Here is a 19,620-nt window from a genome sequence, read left to right as displayed (position 1 = left end):
GTGAGTAGAATAATCTTAGCTCGCCTTAACGCATTAGCTAGAAAAAACTCAGTAACGAGTAGAGAAATCCACAACAGATTTTAACTGCACTGCGTTCGACAACGTCTACCTTGACGGTACGTTTGTGAACTGAAGCAGCGCAGAACAGGTGCTAAAGGAAAGTCTTCACGGGGAAGAGAACAAGAATGCTGTTTCCGGGGATCACAGCCATATATATAGGGAGGGGGTGGGCTCCTTGTCATGAGCTGTGATTGGTCCGTCTTTCGGACAGACGTGGTGTAATTGGTGCTTCCATAGTGCCTGGGGCGTTTCCCATAGTGAGATACTGAGCGATTGTTTGAAAGAGAACAGACGGTTATCGGGGGAAAAAAAGACAAACGATAAACCTAGTGAGTTGCAAAAAATAGTTTACATTGCACCGTAGTCTCCACACAGGTCTTTTTGCATGCAAGAATTAAATAATTCAGTAGGAGGGTTGGGAATCGAAAAGCTATTCCAATTTCGGAAATCAGATCAGATGCGTAGGTCAGGAATCAAATTACTTGTTATAAAATTACATATCGATTCTTCTTCTTGATTTCTGTATGCACATTTATTGTGATTTCAAAAGATTCAACTGCAAGAAGACGAAATAGAACTCAATTCTGTACTCCTGTGCTGTTTTCCGCACTGAGCACACACACACACACAAAGCGCACACACAAAAGCCGCCTCTTATAGGTTATATGCGAACACTGGACTGAGCTCTCGTTCTCACATTCTTACTCATTCGAATGGACAAATACACACAGCATTATAGCAAAATATCCCATTAAAACAATTGGTTATGTCTTAAGTGAACGTAAAGAGTTGAGTAAGAAAACAAGGGTGTATTGGATCCGTGCATTTACAGCAGCCACTGCCGGCAGTCATTATAATGTTAAGCAAAAAAAAAAAAATTGAAAATCCCTCACTGATCTTGACCGAATGACTTTTGTAACCTCAGTTTATATTTTATTTGCCTGTTGTTCGGCGCTGATTGTAATGGCAACGTGCAACTGTGTATGTGATTATTTTGGAGATGCGTTCCAATATAAAGTAATTTATGATTATTTAGGGTATAGGCCTATTCTATTTTGATATGCAGTATAATAAAAGTTAAACAGAAAAAAAAGACAAAGTAGCACTGCATGCGTTTCTGAATATTTATTTAAACAGACTGTATAATGATAAAAAACCACAAACATGACAGGTATAATTAAAATACACAAATTCCTAAAGATCAAAAGATATTAAAAACATCCTTACTACTGCTTTCAAATGATTAATCGCGATTAATCACATCCAAAAAAAACATCCAAAATTTTTGTTTTACATACTATATGTATGTGTACTGTGTATATTTATTATGTATATATAAATACATACACATACAGTAAATATTTTGAAAATATTTACATGTATATACATTTATATTCTTATATTTTATATTATATATAAATATATTTAATATATAAACATAACATATTTTTCTTAAATGCATGTGTTTGTAATTATATATACATAATAAATATACACAGCATACACGCATATATTATGTAAACAAAAACTTTTATTTTGGATGTGATTACAATATAAAAGTCATTCATATGTCATCAATTTACAGATTTTTTAAACCGTGTATACAATATAATTATGTTTAAATAAGCTGAGATATAGCACTATAAATTCTTAATTCATTTGCAAAAAAACTATAACGTTTTGTTGCAAACGGATGAAGACTTAATAAAAGGCGAATGATTGTGTTGACAACATTTGTGCTCGCTTCTCAGGGCTCTGAGCTTACTTTTCTTTTTAGGAGCACTTGTAGATTTAAAAAAAATGTAGGAGCACAGTCTAAAAATTAAGGAGTAATCTTCTGTTCAATAATCAAAAAAAAAAAAAAATAGCCTTACCATTACGAGGTGACATCTGATTCCTTAAAGTGGTTTACAGTAATGGCATTTATTTTTTGGCAAGTACCCTAGGCTATATGAGTTATGTCAAATTCAAATGTGTATAAGCTTTTTAAAATGTCTATTTAAAACAATAGAATATGAATAAGTAAGAATAAGTAAACAATCATTTGAAAACAGTATTAACGTTAATTTGTTGGCTACTAGGTGGCACAGAAGACAAAAGTAGATTGTAGGTGTATTTTCAGATGTTTAATGAGGCTCAGAAGTGGCATGAGTGCAATTAAATTCATAAATTTATGTTGAGATTAATGTTTTAAATATAACAATTTTAATAGGCTATAGAAATATTCAATGATTGAAATGACTGAAATTTTACTTTAAAAAAATGAAACTAAAACTGCTAGTACAGTGGCGGCAGGTCACTAATTTTATCCCTTAATAATTATTTCAATTGATTTGTTCAAATGGCTGATTCGTACAGGAATGAAACAATTATGAATGGGTAATCATGAATCACCGACAAGTTTAAAAACACACGTTCTTTCATAAACAAAACACAGCTGTGTTTGCTTTTAGAGATGTGCAGCTCCTCAGCTGTGACTTTGTTTCAAACTATTTTTGTTGACAAAATCAGGCAGTAGTGTTATAGTCAGACAATGCAAGTCACTTAATATTTCTTGTTTATTGAAATGTTGTTTTAATTCAATATCACATTTCAAACTCCCTTAATCAATAAAAGCAGGCACTCTCCCCTGATTGCAAACACAAATATGCTGATCGGGTCAGTCGCACTGGTGCTCCTAAACATTTTTTTCATAGTCGCACGCAGTAGTGCGACATAGTTGAATAAATGTCTAAAAATCTCGATTGGATCATCACTATAAATAATTCTACATGATAAAAAGAAGGCTTTAAAAAGATTGGTATCAGTGATCGGATCGGCAGATACTGCTTTCTGTGATTGGTGATCAGTGATCGGCCTCAAAAATCCTGATTGGAGCACCCCTATTGTTTTTAATTGTTTTAATTAAGTTTTAATCATCATAAAGGATGTCTAATCAGTTAAATTCATAAAACTTTAACAATTTAATAAATTATTAAAATTATCAAGTATAGAGCACTATGAAATGAAAAAAAAAAAAATTCCCCCACCCACTAGATTCCTTGTTTTATGATTTAATACAAATGTATTGAAAATGGTGGAAGTCAAATTAATTCATAATACTTTACCAAAATAAGAGAACAAATTGTCCATCCATCTTCTTCCGCTTATCCGGGGCCGGGTCGCGGAGGCAGCAGTCTAAGCAGAGATGCCCAGACTTCCCTCTCCCTAGTCTTCCCCGGGGCCTCCTCCCGGTGGGACGTGCCAGGAACACCTCCCCAGGAATGCGTCCAGGAGGCATCCGGAACAGTGCCCGAGCCACCTCAGATGGCTCCTCTCGATGTGGAGGAGCAGCGGCTCTACTCTGAGCTCCTCCCGAATGGCCGAGCTCCTCATCCTATCTCTAAGGGAGCGTCCAGCCACCCTATGGAGAAAGCTCATTTCAGCCGCCTGTATACGGGATCTTGTCCTTTCTGTCATGACCCACAGCTCATGACCATAGGTGAGAGTAGGAACATAGATCAACCGGTAAATCGAGAGCTTCGCCTTGCAGCTCAGCTCCTTCTTTACCACAAAAGACAGGTACATCGACCGCATCACTGCAGAAGCTGCACCTATCTTCCTGTCAATCACCCGCTCCATCCTTCCCTCACTTGTGAACAAGACCCCAAGATACTTGAACTCCTCCACTTGAGGCTGGAGCTCTCCACCAACCTGAAGGGGATATGCCACCCTTTTCTGGCTGAGAACCATGGCCTCGGACTTGGAGATGCTGATTCTCATTCCAGCCGCTTCACAGTCAGCTGCAAACCGTACCTGTGCACGCTGAACGTCCTGGCCCGATGAAGCCAACATGACAACATCATCTGCAAAAAGCAGAGACGAAATCATGTGGTCCCCAAACTGGACACCCTCTGGCCCCTGGCTGCACCTAGAAATCCTGTCCATAAAAGTAATGAACAGGACCGGTGATAAAGGGCATAGACTTTCCCAGAATGGCTGAGGAGTGTGATTTCCCCTGTAGTTGGAACACACCCTCCGGTTCCCCTTCTTGAAAAGAGGTTCCACCACCCCAGTCTGCCATTCCAGAGGCACTGTCCCCTACCGCCACGCAGTGCTGCAGAGATGTGTCAGCCAAGACAGCCCCACAACATCCAGGGACTTGAGGTACTCAGGGCGGATCTCATCCACCCCTGGTGCCTTGCCACCAAGAAGCTTCTTAACTACCTCAGTGACTTCAGCTTGGGTGATGGACGAGTCCACCTCCGAGCCCAATCCATCTTCCAACACAACGGATGACATGTCGGTGGGGTTGAAGAGATCCTCGAAGCATTCCTTCCACCGTCCGACAATATCCCCAGTTGAGGTCAACAGCTGCCCACCTCCACTGTGAACAGTGTTGGCAGGGCACTGCTTCCCCTTCCTGAGGCACCGTACGGTTTGCCAGAATCTCTTCGAGGCCAACCGATAGTCTTTCTCCATGGCCTCACCAGACTCCTTCCAGACCCAAGTTTTTGCCTCCACAACCACCCGAGCTGCAGCCCGCTTGGCATGCCAGTACCCATCAGCTGCCTCAGGAGTCCCGCAAGCCAGCCAGGCCTGGTAGGACTCCTTCTTCAGCTTGACAGCATCCTTTACTTCCGGTGTCCATCACCGGGTTTGGCCGCATTGACAATGGAGGCGGAGAACATGGTCCACTCGGACTCAATGTCGCCAGCCTCCATCGGAATCTGGTCGAACCTCTGCCGGAGGAGGGAGTTGAAAACCTCTCTGACAGGGGGCTCAGCCAAACGTTCCCAACAGACCCTCAAAATACGTTTGGGTCCACCAAGTCTGTCCAGCTTCCTCCCCCGCATTCAGATCCAACTCACCACCGGGTGGTGATCAGTTGACAGCTCCGCCCCTCTCTTTACCCGAGTGTCCAAGACATATGGCCGAAGGTCAGACGAAACGACCTAAAAAACGATCATCGACCTCCGGCCTAGGGTGTCCTGGTGCCATGTGCACTGATGGACACACTTATGCTTGAACATGGTGTTCATTATGCACAAACTGTGACTTGCACAGAAGTCCAATAACAGAACACCACTCGGGTGGTGCACAACAGAGATTTCCAGTTTAAATTAAAACTTGGATTAAATGATGTGTTCAATGACTCTGATGTTCATGTGCTTCAATGCAGCGCGGTATAAAACAACAATTAAAAAAACAACACTACCCCCCAAAAAAAAAACAAAAAAACCAACCATTGACCCACCACCAACAAACACAGTAAAAAAAAAAAAAAAAACTGTCACCGTCGCAGCACTAGACTTGTCACAGAGGCTAAACTGATGATATTCCTAAACTGGGGCTCTATGAAATCAATTTTACCTATTTCCAAATTCTGTTTTTATGTTTTCATTAAAGTTTGTGTTTTTTGTTTTAATTTTTAGTTAGTAAAAAGGATGTCTAATCAGTTAAATTCATAAAACTAACAACTTAATAATTTATTAAAATTAGCAATAATAGGGCACTATGAAATGAAAGTCCCCCCCTCCCCAGATTCCTTGTTTTAGGATTTAATACATGTTTATCAAAAATGGTGGAATTTAAATGAATTCATAATCCTTTACCAAAATAGGAGAACAAATTTTAACATTTCATTTTTGTTTTGGCAAACAATGTGCTGGCCTGCACAACAGAGGTTTCCAGTTTAAATTCAAATGTGGATGAAATATTGTGTGATATTCCTTAAAAGACTGTTTTAATAAACTGTATTAATCTTATTAGTATTACTTTGAGAAGTACGTTCTGCTTTATAATAGTAAAATATTTCAGTCATAATTTCTTTAAAGTATTTTTTGGTGGGTTTATTGAAGAGTTTCTGTGTGTATCTGATGATAGTTTTATCAAGTGAAATGGTGTATGAATACTATTAACTTGTATTTGAAAGCTAATTTAATTATTCTCCACTGCTTGCATGTTATTTTGGATTGCCTCCCCCTAGTCAGCTTTTTGGCGAGGAGGATGAGGATCAGGAAGTTTCACCTGACACAGCTGACCCTGAGGCTGCTTGTGAGTAGTCACACATTTACAACAACTTATTTACTTCTTCAGTGGTGGACATTCTTTGTGCTTAATCGAAGTTTAACCTGTCATCAAACAATCTGCTCCAGGTCTCACATGCAGGATCTGAAGGATGTGACCAATAATGTTCACTATGAAAACTACTGGAGTAAGAAACTAGCAGCTGTCACCTGCAACGGGGTCGACGCCACCAAGAACAAGGACCAGCTCACAAAGTATGAAAACAGTTCTATTTTTTTCAATGTTTTTCAGTTTTTGTCCTAAACACCCTTCCTTGGGATTGAGTCTGCAAAGTTTGTCGATCCTCTCCTGTAGCCTAACGGTCAAAAATTCTTTAAAAGTCTAGTCAATACATAGTTCACCCAAAAATAAAAATTTGCTGAAAGTTTACTCACCCTCAGGACATCCAGGATGTAGATGAGTTTGTTTCTTCCTCAGGAAAAGATTTGGAGAATTTTTTTCAGCCATAATATGAGTCCTCTATCCATAATATTGCTTTATCCAATGTGGATTATTATGATGTTTTTATCAACTGTTTGGACTCTCATTCTGACGGCACCCATTCACTGCAGAGGATCCATTGATGAGGAAGTGATGTAAAATTTCTCCAAATCTGTTACAATGTCTCTCTTGTAGGAGTCCCCTGGCCCAGATGGAGGAGGAGAGGAGGGAGCATGTAATGAAGATGAAGAAGATGGAGACAGAGATGGAGCAGGTCTTTGAGATGAAGGTCAAAGAAAAGAAGCAAAAACTGAAGGACTCTGAGGCAGAGGTGTGTATGCGAGGACGCATGTGTTTGGTTTCTAGTTCTAAATAAAAAAAAAAACATTTTAGCATTTGTTCCCGTTGCTCTCCATATTTGTCATAGCTAATATCACAAATACTTAACTAAAAATCCTTGGGCATTTTTGATACAGTTGGAGCGGCATCATGAACAGATGAAGAAGAATCTAGAAGCTCAGTATAAAGAGCTTGAGGAGAAGAGGCGCCAGTTTGAGGAGGAAAAAGCCAACTGGGAGACCCAGCAACACATCCTGGAGCAGCAGAAACTTGATGCATCAAAGTGAGACTCACGCTGTTTTTTCAGCTCAATTCTTCAGTGTCTTTCTCTTAATATAGCCTTTCTTTAACTCTCTGCATTATGCATTCCCTAAATAATGCAGCTAGCAAAACAATATTTTAAATATGGAACTGCACTCATGCATAGAAATAGAGGCTGACTGTCTCATGTAATGTATGATTTAATAAATTATATAAGAGATATTATTGATAAGTCTGCATATTGTGGTTTGTTTTAAACTTAATTTTAGTTATAATTTTTTTAATTAGTATGTTATACATGCACTACCATCTGTAGTTTTTTTCCCCCCTTCAGGATGATATGATTTGATTATAATGCAATTATTTAAAATTATTTTTGTAACATAAAACATTAACATTATTTTTCTCATAGTGGAAAAGAACAAGAAAAAAGGAAAAATCTTTTAAAGGCATCATGAAGCTCCATTCCTTATAAAACCAGAAACTCCTTGCATCTCTTTAGATGTTCTGATGTTTTATGACCCCATAAGAAACACATGCTGGAGTGCTACATTACAGTGTACTGCACATTCCATTGCAACATGAATGAAAGGAATGAAATGTAAGATATTTTTATAGTCACATCCACACACGACTTTATCGCCCTCTTCTGGTTGACTATTATATTGCACCACATGCCCAGTATTTCAAGTTTATGTTCTCGACCTTTCGATTAGAGTGAGAATATTGTTACGTTCCCCTCAGTGTCTAGGGGTCAGACGGGGAAGTAACAAATAGAAAAAACAAAAAAGTAACGAGGCTACAAAAAGCGAGAACAAACTTCAATCCTCTGTCCCAGAGTGAAAATGTCACCTGTTGATATATATATACAAAAGATAATCACAACCAGGAACAATATCCATTAACAGTTCATGCAGAAACACCATTAGCCACTGCTAACATACAACTATTGTCTCTGCATGAAAAGCAACCACAAAGTTCAATCTGGAGCAGAGGACAAGTGTGTCTCCAAGCAAAGTCTAAACTGCCCCAATATCCTCTTGGTCTCAGACACGCTCTCACAAACAAACTACAGGTGGTGATGATTTGCCCTGAAAAGCAGCACTGACGGTAAACCTGGACAACACCAGAGTCATGGTGTTCCAAAAGAAGGCCAGGTCTCAGGGAAACAGATACCAGTTCAGTTACGGAGCAGAAGTCCTCGAGCACAGCACCAGCTACAGTTACCTGGGCATCGAGATCTCAGCATCAGGGGGCTTCAGTCTGGCTGTTAAGGCCCTAAATGAGAAGGCCCAGAGGACATTTTATGCCATAAAAGCATGGTTTGGCCAATTAAAACTGCCAATTAGAACATGGATTAAATTATATCACGTAATCATCAAACCAATCCTACTGTACAGGAGTGAAATTTGGGGACCAATATTAAAATTTGAAAACTGGGATAAAAGTTTAATAGAAAGAACACAATTGGAATTTGCCAAAAACATCCTAAGGGTAAACAGAAGTACTTGTAATAATGCCTGCAGGGCTGAACTGGGCTTATACCCCTTACACATTGAAATAAAAAAAAAAGAGCTGTTCAGTTCTGGCATCACCTGACTCAATCTAACACTGAACATCTAATGAATGAAATACAAATTGACAATAAAGCAGACTTGACTTGACTTGACTTGAAACTCAAACCGAGTCTGCATGCAAATTCACAATTAACATTCTTGACTTGACTTGAAACTCAAACCGAGTCTGACTCCAATCACAACCCTAACATTCATAAACATTCATGATGAAAAATAAAAAAATGAATTTGACCTCCAAACCAAACTCCAGTGTTATTCAGCCCTAAACAGAACCACAACATTGGCAAATTACTTATCAATCAAGCAATTAAAAGAAAGACAAATCCCTTCAAAATACTGACTCAGCGATCATGATTTGGAAATAGAGATGGTAGACATAAAAAATCCTGGATACCGAGAGAACAGCGAATATGCAAACACTGTGAGCTGAATCAAATAGAGGATGAGACTGCCCCAAATGCACCACTACAAGGGAAAAATTCATTCCACAAAAAAAATCACTCAACAATTCAAATCATACAATAAATCATTATTGACTCTAAATGACACTTAATACTTTGAGAGAATGAGATGGCAGTCAAACTAGCTGCAAAATATTTATACACGATACACACCATACGAAATGGCTAATTTATTGTATTCAACTGCTTTATTTGATATACTTAATTGTATATAATTATAAGTACTATTATTAACATTAGAAAAACTACCTTCTTTATTTAAATCAAACATAATTTATCTATCTACTTCCACTTACATTAATTAATCAAACATAATTTATTCATTAAAAAAATTCTTCAACAATACAACAAAACAAATGTCATGCCAATAAAGTAACTTGAGAGAGAGAGAGAGAGAGAGAGAGAGACTTTGACTTTAAAAAACACTTTAATACCAAAAAAAGTTTTGCCAAAGAAGAAACATACAGGTATTAAGCATCACATTTCATCATATTATCACAAAGTAAATATTTCAAATTTAAATTAGTCACCATTACAAACACATTGATTTACACCCCATTTCTATTAACCAATTTGTAGTATGTGTATCAAATTTTATTAAACCCATTACAACTTAAATAACTACACAATAAAAACCACCAGAACTGAATCAACTTCACAAGACTCGTTACCGGAAAATTTTTCTTTCTGTGACAACCAAATAGCCATTTAAACTTTCCCAAATAAAAAGTTCAATAACACATGAGACTCCTTTTTACTTTTTTTATATTCAGGGCCATGTATAAAACACATAGGTGAGAAAACTTCTCCCAGGTTCTGACACCACCCATCTATTGTTGGAAACAACAGTTCTAGCACAATTTAAAAACAGGTGAAAAACAGTTTCTTGTATACCACAGAAAGGGCATCCCTCCCTCACCTGCGGATCAAGACTGTGTCTGTTAGTAGCTATTATACCATGCACTAACCTCCACTGAAGAGCTCCAGTTCTTTTTTCAATAGGAGGTTTGTACAAGGTCCTCCAGCTGCCCTTGGAGGAAGATAACAGCTTTCAGTTTCAGCTTATAGGTTTCTATGAAAAGTCTTTAACTCTGTGGCAAAAACTCTTTCTATGAAAGTCGTTTAGGTGCGCAAAAAAACAGCAATTTGATATCAAAAGTTTTCTTTGCCAACACGAATTGTGGCAAAAAACTCTTTTGCCATACACCTTCAGATCAAGGTGTCCTATCTTTTGTGATGCAGCCCCAGACTTTTCTCTTTAACTCTGTGGCAAAAACTCTTTTGCCACACGAATTGATCTTATGCCCAGTTTTTCAGCAAAAATTTGCATTTAGAAGTGATCTATAAAATGAACTCAATCCCACTGCATTTAGAAGTGATCTATAAAATGATGTTAGTCCTGCAAGATCCAACTTGTTTATCTCCATCAGGAACAGGTGACGATCTAGTCCCATGTTGCCTGCTTTCCTCAATAAGGTACACGCTATCCCAGCCCAGCTCACATCCTTCCCGTAGAGGAGTCTCTGAGCCACCTGAACTCTGAAGGTCTTTACTCTAGATACGATATCCACTAGGCCTTGTCTTCCTTCCTCTCTGTGCAGATACAGCACTGGTGTCTTTAACCAATTTTGGCCCTACAAGAAAAAATCCACCAGTCTAATTCGCCTCTGAACTTTCACAGGAGTACTTAGGCCACCAGCCATTTTTATCATACATGTGGCTTCAGTGTACAATAACATTATCATTGAAATAAAATTATCATCAAAACCAAAGGTCTTTAGAGAAAACTGTGATCCACCCGTTCAAAAGCCTTTTCTTGATCTAATGATAAAAACCCCATTTCAATCTTGTTATCAAAAGCATAGTCATACAAGTCTCTTACTAAATGTAGATTATCTACAATAGATTTATCTTTTATGTATGATGCAGTACATTATTTAATCTGTTTGACTTTTTTGTAATCTGAGCACAACACTGTCTCCAGTAATGTCAAAAAAGTATACTTAATTGTCATTAAGTAAAGTTCATATATTTTGACTTTTTGTAAGTATATAAAGTATACTTATTGTCATTTCTAGTAATATCTTAGAAGCAGCGTTAAAACTGCAAGTACATAAAAGTAAACTAAAAGTATACTTTCATATTTTTAGTTTAAAATAAGTATACTAATAGCACACTTGAATAAACTTCTTTTTCATAAGGGAAGTCCCCCTTCTTGGGGAGCAGCGTTAAAACTGCACGCTGAAAACTTTTAGGAAGGATTTCTTCAGTAATATTTTTTGAAGAACTTCAAAGTTTGTGCGACGACTGAGTGGCGCACTCGGCTAAGCCACTGGTTCTGAACCTCTAAGGTCATGGGTTCAAATCCAGGATGATTAATGTTCTCGGGGAAGTCGTGGCCTAGTGGTTAGAGAGTTTGACTAACCCTAACCCTAAACCCTAAAATTGTGGGTTTGAGTCTTGGGCCGGCAATACCACGACTGAGGTGCCCTTGAGTAAGGCACCGAACCCCCAACTGCTCCCCGGGCTGCCCACTGCTCCAGGTGTGTGTGTGTGTCCACACTTTGGATGGGTTAAATGCAAAGCACAAATTCTGAGTATGGGTCACCATACTTGGCTGTATGTCACTTCACAAGTAATCATGTCCAAGAACAGGCCAGAAAGCTTTATAGAATTCGGCAGAGAGTCCATCTATTCTAGGTGCACAACCTACAGAGAGTCCCATAACAGCAGCCGTAACTTCTTCATAGGTAAGTTCAGCCTCTAAGAATTGTCTGTGCTTTGAGGTTAAAACTGGAAGATCATAAAGTAGTTCACTCCTACATTGCTCATCTGATTTTTCAGAAGTGTATAAACTGTAATAAAAATCCACAGCAATTTTACGCATCTCTGTTTGCCAGCAAATGGGTTTAAACACATGCAAACTGTTATTGTCATAATTTAGCTGCAAAATAATGTTAAAACAGGTCTTCACATGTTTATGACCCCAAAGAAACACACAACATCATGTCTCACACACCAGCAGAAACCAAAAACCATTGATCCATAGCCTTGCTTTTAACACATACATATGTTTTTTTGTATATATATCAACATGTGTCATTTTCACTCTGGGACAGAGGATTGAAGTGTGTTCTCGCTTTTCGTTGCCTCGTTACCATTATTTTTCTTTTTGTTACTTCCCCTTCTGACCCCTACACACAGAGGAATACTAAAAAAATAGGCTCTCACCCGATACCCTTTTCAAAAATATATTTTTCATACTGAACCTCAACCTGTCCTGATTCTACGGGACACTGGTTCGGAGCAGTCCTTGATATTGGCAGAGTTACCTCCCTTTTTGCAGAATTCGGACACCGTTTCTGATATCATCATATGTAGTTGTGGCCTAATGGTTAAAGAGTTCGACTCCTATCCCTAAAGTTGTGGGTTTGAGTCTCGGGCTGGCAATACCACGACTGAGGTGCCCTTGAGCAAGGCACTGAACCCCCAACTGCTCCCCCGGCCACAGCATAAATGGCTGCCCACTGCTCCGGGTGGGTGTTCACGGTGTGTGTGTGTGTTCATTGCTGTGTATGTGCACTTTGGATGGGTTAAATGCAGAGCACTAATTCTGAGTATGGGTCACCATACTTGGCTGTATGTCCCGTCATGTCACTATTTAGAAACAGAACTCACAAAAACTAGTGTAGATTCACGCCATTTCTGGTCCTGTCACATTATCTCGGTCAATGAAGAACAAAAACGCATTTAGAAAGGAAATGGTTCTGAACAATAAACATTATTATTTTGGATACAACTGTTGCATTTTCACAGATAAATCTCACGTTTCTGTATTTCTCCAAGCAACGTCTACTTTCACACTAAATTTGCCTCTAGATGTTGAAACCATGAGAGAAAAAAAGTTTACATTTAATATGGTTATTTGAATTTCTGTGACAAAATATATTTTAAAATAATGTGTGGAATTTGGAAATTATGAAACTGAAACAACACCTTTCAGAGATTAGAGAAGCTGATAAAACAACAACAACATTGTTCTTCAGAAAACAGATTTTACACTAAATATGAGGGATTTCTCTGCAGAACAACTGTATCCTTGTGTTAAATTGTGTACAGCTTTGTAAATATGTAAATAAATAATTCAGACTACAAGAGAACACAATATGAGTTTCAGAAGTCCAGGCCATGAGCAGGACGAGTCCAAACACCAGAACACAAGATGTTCTCATGGTTTCTGATCTGAAGTTGATCTTCAGGCTTTGATGATGGGTTTTTGGATAAATCTGAATGAATTAGAGGCTGCTTCATGCTTTAAATATTTTCCCAGTGTGATGTTATAGAAACTCAGATCTGAGGTTTATATATATATATATATATATATATATATATATATATATATATATATATATATATATTATATAGTATATATAGGAATATTATGAATATATCTTTGAAAATGATTTGTGTGTGTGTGTGTGTGTGTTGTGAAACAAAGTGTGTGTGTGTGTGTGTGTGTGTCTATAAATTTTTTCAAAAACAAAGAATACCTATATGCCTTATGTAATCAGAAACTATATCGTTTTCAGGTTTGTATTTATTTTTATTTTTATATGTACAGTGGTGTGAAAAATTGTTGGCCCCCTTCCTGATTTCTTATTTTTTTGCATGTTTGTCACACTTTAATGTTTCAGATCATCAAACAAATTTAAATATTAGTAAAAGATAACACAAGTGAATACAACATGCAGTTTTAAATGAAGGTTTTTATTATTAAGGCAAAACAAAATCCAAAACTACATGGCCCTGTGTGAAAAAGTGTTTGCCCCCAAACCTAATAACTGGTTGGGCCACTCTTAGCAGCAACAACTGCAATCAAGTGTTTGTGATAACTTGCAATGAGTCTGTTCCAGCGCTCAATAGGATTCGGGTCAGGACTTTGACTAGGCCACTCCAAAGTCTTCATTTTGTTTTTCTTCAGCCATTCAGAGGTGGACTTGCTGGTGTGTTCTGGATCATTGTCCTGCTGCAGAACCAAAGTTCGCTTCAGCTTGAGCTCACGAACAGATGGCCGGACATTCTCCTTCAGGATTTTTTGGTAAACAGCAGAATTCATGGTTCCGTTTATCACAGCAAGTCTTCCAGGTCCTGAAGCAGCAAAACAGCCCCAGACCATCACACTACCACCACCATATTTAACTGTTGGTGTGTGATGTTCATTTTCTGAAATGCGGTGTTACTTTTACGCCAGACGTAATGGGACACAGACCTTCCAAAAAGTTCAACTTTTGTCTCATCAGTCCACAGAGTATTTTCTCAAAAGTCTTGGGGATCATCAAGATGTTTTCTGGCAAAACTGAGATGAGCCTTTATGTTCTTTTTGCTCAGCAGCAGTTTTCGTCTTGGACCTCTGCCATGCAGACCATTTTTGCCCAGTCTCTTTCTTATGGTTGGAGTCATGAACACTTTCCTTAACTGAGGCAAGTGAGGCCTGCAGTTCTTTGGATGATGTTTTGGGGTCTTTTGTGACCTCTTGGATGAGTCGTCGCTGTGATCTTGGGGTAATTTTTGGGGTAATTTTGGTCGGTCGGCCACTCCTGGGAAGGTTCTCCACTGTTCCATGTTTTTGCCATTTGTGAATAATGGCTCTCACTGTGGTTCATTGGAGTCCCAAAGCTTTAGAAATGGCTTTATAACCTTTTCCAGATTGATAGATCTCAATTACTTTCTTTCTCATTTGTTTCTGAATTTCTTTGGATCTCGGCATGATGTCTAGCTTTTGAGGATCTTTTGGTCTTCTTCACTTTGTCAGGCAAGTCATATTTAAGAGATTTCTTCATTGTGAACAGATGTGGCAGTAATCAGGCCTGGGTGTGGCTAGAGAAACTGAACTCAGGTGTGATAAACCACAGTTTTAACAGGGGGGTAAACACTTCTTCACACAGGGTTATGTAGTTTTGGATATTGTTTTCCCTTAATAATAAAAACTTTCATTTAAAAACTGTGTTTACTTGCGTTATCTTTGAATAATATTTAAATTTGTTTGATGATCTGAAACATTAAAGTGTGACAAACATGCAAAAAAATAAGAAATCAGGAAGGGTGCAGACACTTTTTCACACCACTGTATGTATATGTACGTTAATTTCTGATTGTTTTTATGTCATCTTCATCTTTTATTCTTTCTGCCTAACTGTACATTATTAAAAATGAGATGTTATCCTGATGAGAGTTATACCATCTTTTCTACTATTTATGCTAATTTAATAGGCCTACATGAATATGCACACATTCAAATGGACCTGACACCAGGTAATCTCATTGCATTTTAATATTTATTTGCAAAGATTAAGTACTAAATGAAAAGGTATCACTTTACAAAAATAAATGTTGAAATTAACATGAACTAAGATTAATAAATGCTGTAGAGGTATTGTTCATTCTTAGTTCGTGTTAACTTAAGTAGCTAACTAATGTTAACTAATGAAGTTTATTGTAAAGTGTAAGCAATGATGAGAGTTTAACATTCAGTTTCAGGAAATGTAAAAATTAATTTCTTAAGAAAGGATAGTTGTATAATGCAGTAACAGTATTATTTTGTGCATAATGTATCGTGTTTTTATTTCTTAGGCTGGATGATTCTCCATAAAACTCTTTATCCAAGCCTCTGCTGGATCCACACAAAATTCAGTTCTAGGTGTCGTAACCCTGCGGGGGGAAAGTTCACATTTTCATACATACACAAAATTTGTTTTTATCATTTGTCTACAATTTAAAAGGAGCATTTGCCAGTTTTTCTAAATAATATATTTTAGAGTTAAATACTTACACAATGCCAGGGGAAGGGCAACGGGAACTTGTCTTCAGAGCACTCACAATTTTTTTGTTTGGAATTTGAAAGTCGATAAAATTGAAGCAACATCTCTTAGGAACTACAGAAGCATGAGCTGTTGGTGAGATAAAATATATAGTCTAGTTTTAGGACAGAACCATAAAATTTATCATATCCAACAATGTATAAAATATATTAAATATAAATATTAATTTTATATTATTCATCCTTCAAAATAAAGGTCCTTTTTAGAACTTTAGGTTCCGTGAAGGAATATATTTGGCTGGTTAATCAGCACATGTTTTTATCTTACTGGAGAATACAAAGTCCACTGACGAACATGCAAAGCTTCCACTATGGTACCTGTCTGTAATATTCTTTTGTTTCTAATTTAATCCATTTTAATCACTTAAACTCTATGTATAACTTCATGTCTTATATAAATAATAATTTAGTCAGAAGAAAAACTGTACTGTAAGAGAACTTACGCTGAGCCTCAGAAGTCCGGGCCATCAGCAGGACCAGCCCGAACACCAGACACAAAGAAGATGCCCTCATGGTTTCTGATCTGAAGCTGATTTTCAAGCTTTGATAACCAGCTGTTGCAGATGTCTGAGAAAGTCCAAGTCTGCACCACATTCTTAAATGTGTTTTTTTTTTTGTTTGTTTGTTTTTTTTTTTTTTTTTCGGACGTGATGCTTAATGGAAACTGTGGTTTGATAAGGAAATGTACTGCAGCCCCCCTCCTCTTCTTCAAAGCCCACACAGAGAATCACATTTGCTATACTGGTTTGCATGCTTTTTGCAAGCAGAGAGAACATAAAATACAGAAGTCATAAGTTTACAGCACATCTTCAGAGAGAGCAGTTCTTTGCTGATGCCCAATGCAAGAAAGAAAGTCATTTGTCTTTAAATTATATTCAACTTTTGTAACATATTGTGTAAAATAATATCTGCATTGCATTCTTTGTGTCCAAAGCGCAGAAGGACTGTAATTCATCAATTACATGAGTCAAATTCACAGTGGAAATTTCATTTTTCACAGTCACACAAAAAAGTACATGCACTGACATGGGTTTCCAATATGCAAATATTAAACTAGAATGCAAACATGTTGTAGTACATAATGGAAATAATTTGTGTGATAACTTCATGCATCATTCATTAACAAAAAGAACACTTAACAGATCAACATTTAATTCAAATATGCCATGTGAAGACATAAGATAAAGGTGATGCATCTTAGCAAAAATCTACTCCGCCTGATAATGATCAAGATCTTAGTGTTCAGCCCTTTTGGCCTGTGTTTTTTTTTTTTGTTTGTTTTTGTACGATATGTACTCTCATTTTCATGTTCAGTAAATGGCACATATCCAAATACTCTACTAGAATGTGTAAATGTGTATGCATATGTATATATGTATCAGTTATATAATCCTCCTGCTCAAAAACTGTGCATGATTATTTGTTTTCAGCAATATTCATGATAAATTTGACAAATACACCAGTAACGATTTGATAATTAAACAGAATAGCATGCAGACCTGCTAAAATATTATTACTAAAGTACAGTAAATGAACCATAAACCAGACTCATTCAGCAGAGCATCAAAACCCTGAGGAACCACCAGCAGCGTGTCGTTTTTATTTCTTTAGTAAGTGACATGAGAAATGACTCATTTTGATGTGACTCATTTTGATATGAGGTACTTAGTGTTATGTATAATATGATCAAATTAGTCACACAGACTAATGTAAGATTTGAATCACTCTATTGGCCTTTTTCAGGATTTAATTCAATTAATTTAAAAGTTTCTCCATATAATTGCAGGACAAAGTCATCCACTTAATCTACATTAATCTTGACTATTTTGTAAATTCCCTTCAAAGAATTAGTTTAAAATGTGTTCTTGCCAGAAGAGCAGAACGGGCCTTTCAGTTCACTGGAAAAGACACATAGATGAAGATCATCATTATTCTGAGAAAAACACCCTTCTGAAACTGTCGCATACACTTCACAACTTCTGCGGTGGCTATTTAATGCACTGCAGTTTTGGTCTTAACCACATCATTCATTATTCAGAGGAGCAAAGCTGCATGAAAATGCAATGTTGGGTGTGCATATTTACATATATTATACGAATGTATGTATATGTATGTGTGTGTATGTCTGCTTACCATGACAGCATCATGAAGTGAGTCCAGTTACATATTACCAAGATAAAGACTTGGTGTATGAACATTTGATAGTGCATTTCAAAAGTTAATTTGTCTGTGGATACTATAGAAAGCACTAATTCTAAGGTCAAAAACTTTGAGGTACAATGTTTTTTTCTCTGCACTTTGCAGCCCAGATTACAACGTGGAATTCTTCCAAAATTTCCAGCTTGTCATGAATGCTTTGGACAACAGAGGTGTAAATTATATATATGTGAATTATGGTGTGAATTATAAGAATGTCTTTTCTTTTGTCCTTGCAGCGGCCAGGAATCATGTAAACAGGATGTGTTTGGCCGCTGACATTCCCCTCATTGAGAGCGGCACGGCTGGCTATCTGGGACAAGTCACAGTTATCAAGAAGGCAAAGCTCTTCTATTAAATCATGTTGCTGTATTCATCTCAGTGTCACACTCTTTGCATCACATTTTGTAAATTTGCAAACTGCAGGGTCAAACGGATTGCTACGAGTGTCAGCCTAAACCCACGCAGAAAACTTTCCCAGGTTGCACCATTCACAACACTCCCTCAAAACACATTCACTGCATCGTGTGGGCCAAATATCTCTTTAAGTAAGTTCTCTACACTAATATGTCTCGTTGAAATGGAGTGTGTATGTTTGGGCATAAAAATGATCTTCAGACTTACAAATCTCAACGTCCACTCCAAGCTGAGATATTTCGTTTTTAAAAAATCCCTTTTCAAGAACTATAATGAACGGCTCGTTTGGACTACAGCTTTAGTTTTCTGGGTTTTGTGATATCACAAAGCGGGCCATTACAATATAATTCAAATAAATCCTGCCTACGGAAATTCGAATGGTTGTGGGGTGGGGAGGGGCGAGGCCATGGTTAGAACACTTGGTTGAGTGCATCAGACAAGACAACGACAAAGAAGTGCTGCTGTAGCCTCAAGTTTTCGCAAGTTATTAAAAATGCACCTGAATAATTATGTATGTAAATATGTATGTTACAATTATGAAAACGTTTTTATTATAAATTGCTGACAGTACAATACTGGACAATGATGTAATCTGCAGAATTTAAACTTCAATTATGAGACTACAGTGTTTCCCATACATTGAGTGCTGGTGTTTTTATATCACTGTATTGCTGAAGGAAACTGACTGTCTTCAGAAAATTCTATGCATTTTTCATTTAATCTTACAATGTCTGATAAAGCAGTGTTTTTTGTTTTTTTTTTGAGCGGGAGCACTGCTTTGTGTAAAGTGGTTACCGGGGAAACCTCGATCTCTCCCACTCCAACAGCGCCTCCTGCTGGCAGAGAATGAATTTGCATAAATATGCCGCCTGTATAATAGTTTCACTGCAATTCCTGTTATAATGTTAGAATTAAATAACAATAAAAATTATACATACGCACT

At 37.4% G+C, this 19,620-nt stretch overlaps 4 protein-coding genes across 5 annotated transcripts in view; 2 read left to right on the top strand and 2 right to left on the bottom strand.

The window, feature by feature from the left end:
* LOC109079528 (septin-7-like) overlaps positions 1–19,620 on the top strand; it is a 38,004-nt gene that overhangs the window by 268 nt on the left and 18,116 nt on the right. The window contains exon 1 of one of the 2 annotated variants that reach the window (XM_042715179.1): positions 18,724–18,808. The exons of the other annotated variant lie outside the window; for it this stretch is intronic. The gene's annotated coding sequence lies outside the window, so the exon portion shown is untranslated. Of the gene's footprint in view, positions 1–18,723; positions 18,809–19,620 lie in introns of those variants that run through there. 2 annotated transcript variants of the gene reach the window in all.
* LOC109079527 (C-C motif chemokine 3-like) overlaps positions 1–19,620 on the bottom strand; it is a 56,398-nt gene that overhangs the window by 29,309 nt on the left and 7,469 nt on the right. The window lies entirely within an intron of this gene.
* LOC109079519 (septin-7-like) lies at positions 9–18,727 on the top strand. The gene is made up of 7 exons (XM_042715183.1): positions 9–389; positions 6,029–6,096; positions 6,198–6,323; positions 6,745–6,880; positions 7,026–7,171; positions 18,500–18,600; positions 18,687–18,727. The coding sequence occupies exons 3-6, from the start codon at positions 6,205–6,207 to the stop codon at positions 18,537–18,539; spliced, it is 441 nt and encodes a 146-aa protein (XP_042571117.1). The 5' UTR covers positions 9–389; positions 6,029–6,096; positions 6,198–6,204; the 3' UTR covers positions 18,540–18,600; positions 18,687–18,727.
* LOC109079521 (C-C motif chemokine 3-like) lies at positions 15,504–16,669 on the bottom strand. Its single transcript, XM_019094672.2, has 3 exons — positions 16,508–16,669; positions 16,017–16,134; positions 15,504–15,895 (listed from the first exon to the last, which is right to left on the bottom strand). Exons 1-3 carry the CDS (start codon positions 16,656–16,658, stop codon positions 15,814–15,816), a joined length of 351 nt encoding a protein of 116 aa, XP_018950217.2. The 5' UTR covers positions 16,659–16,669; the 3' UTR covers positions 15,504–15,813.

Source organism: Cyprinus carpio, chromosome A25, assembly GCF_018340385.1.
Source record: "Cyprinus carpio isolate SPL01 chromosome A25, ASM1834038v1, whole genome shotgun sequence".
In the NCBI taxonomy this organism is placed as follows: domain Eukaryota; kingdom Metazoa; phylum Chordata; class Actinopteri; order Cypriniformes; family Cyprinidae; genus Cyprinus; species Cyprinus carpio.
The sequence above is the reverse complement of the archived record's forward strand: the minus strand, read 5'-3'. Positions and strand labels throughout refer to the sequence as shown.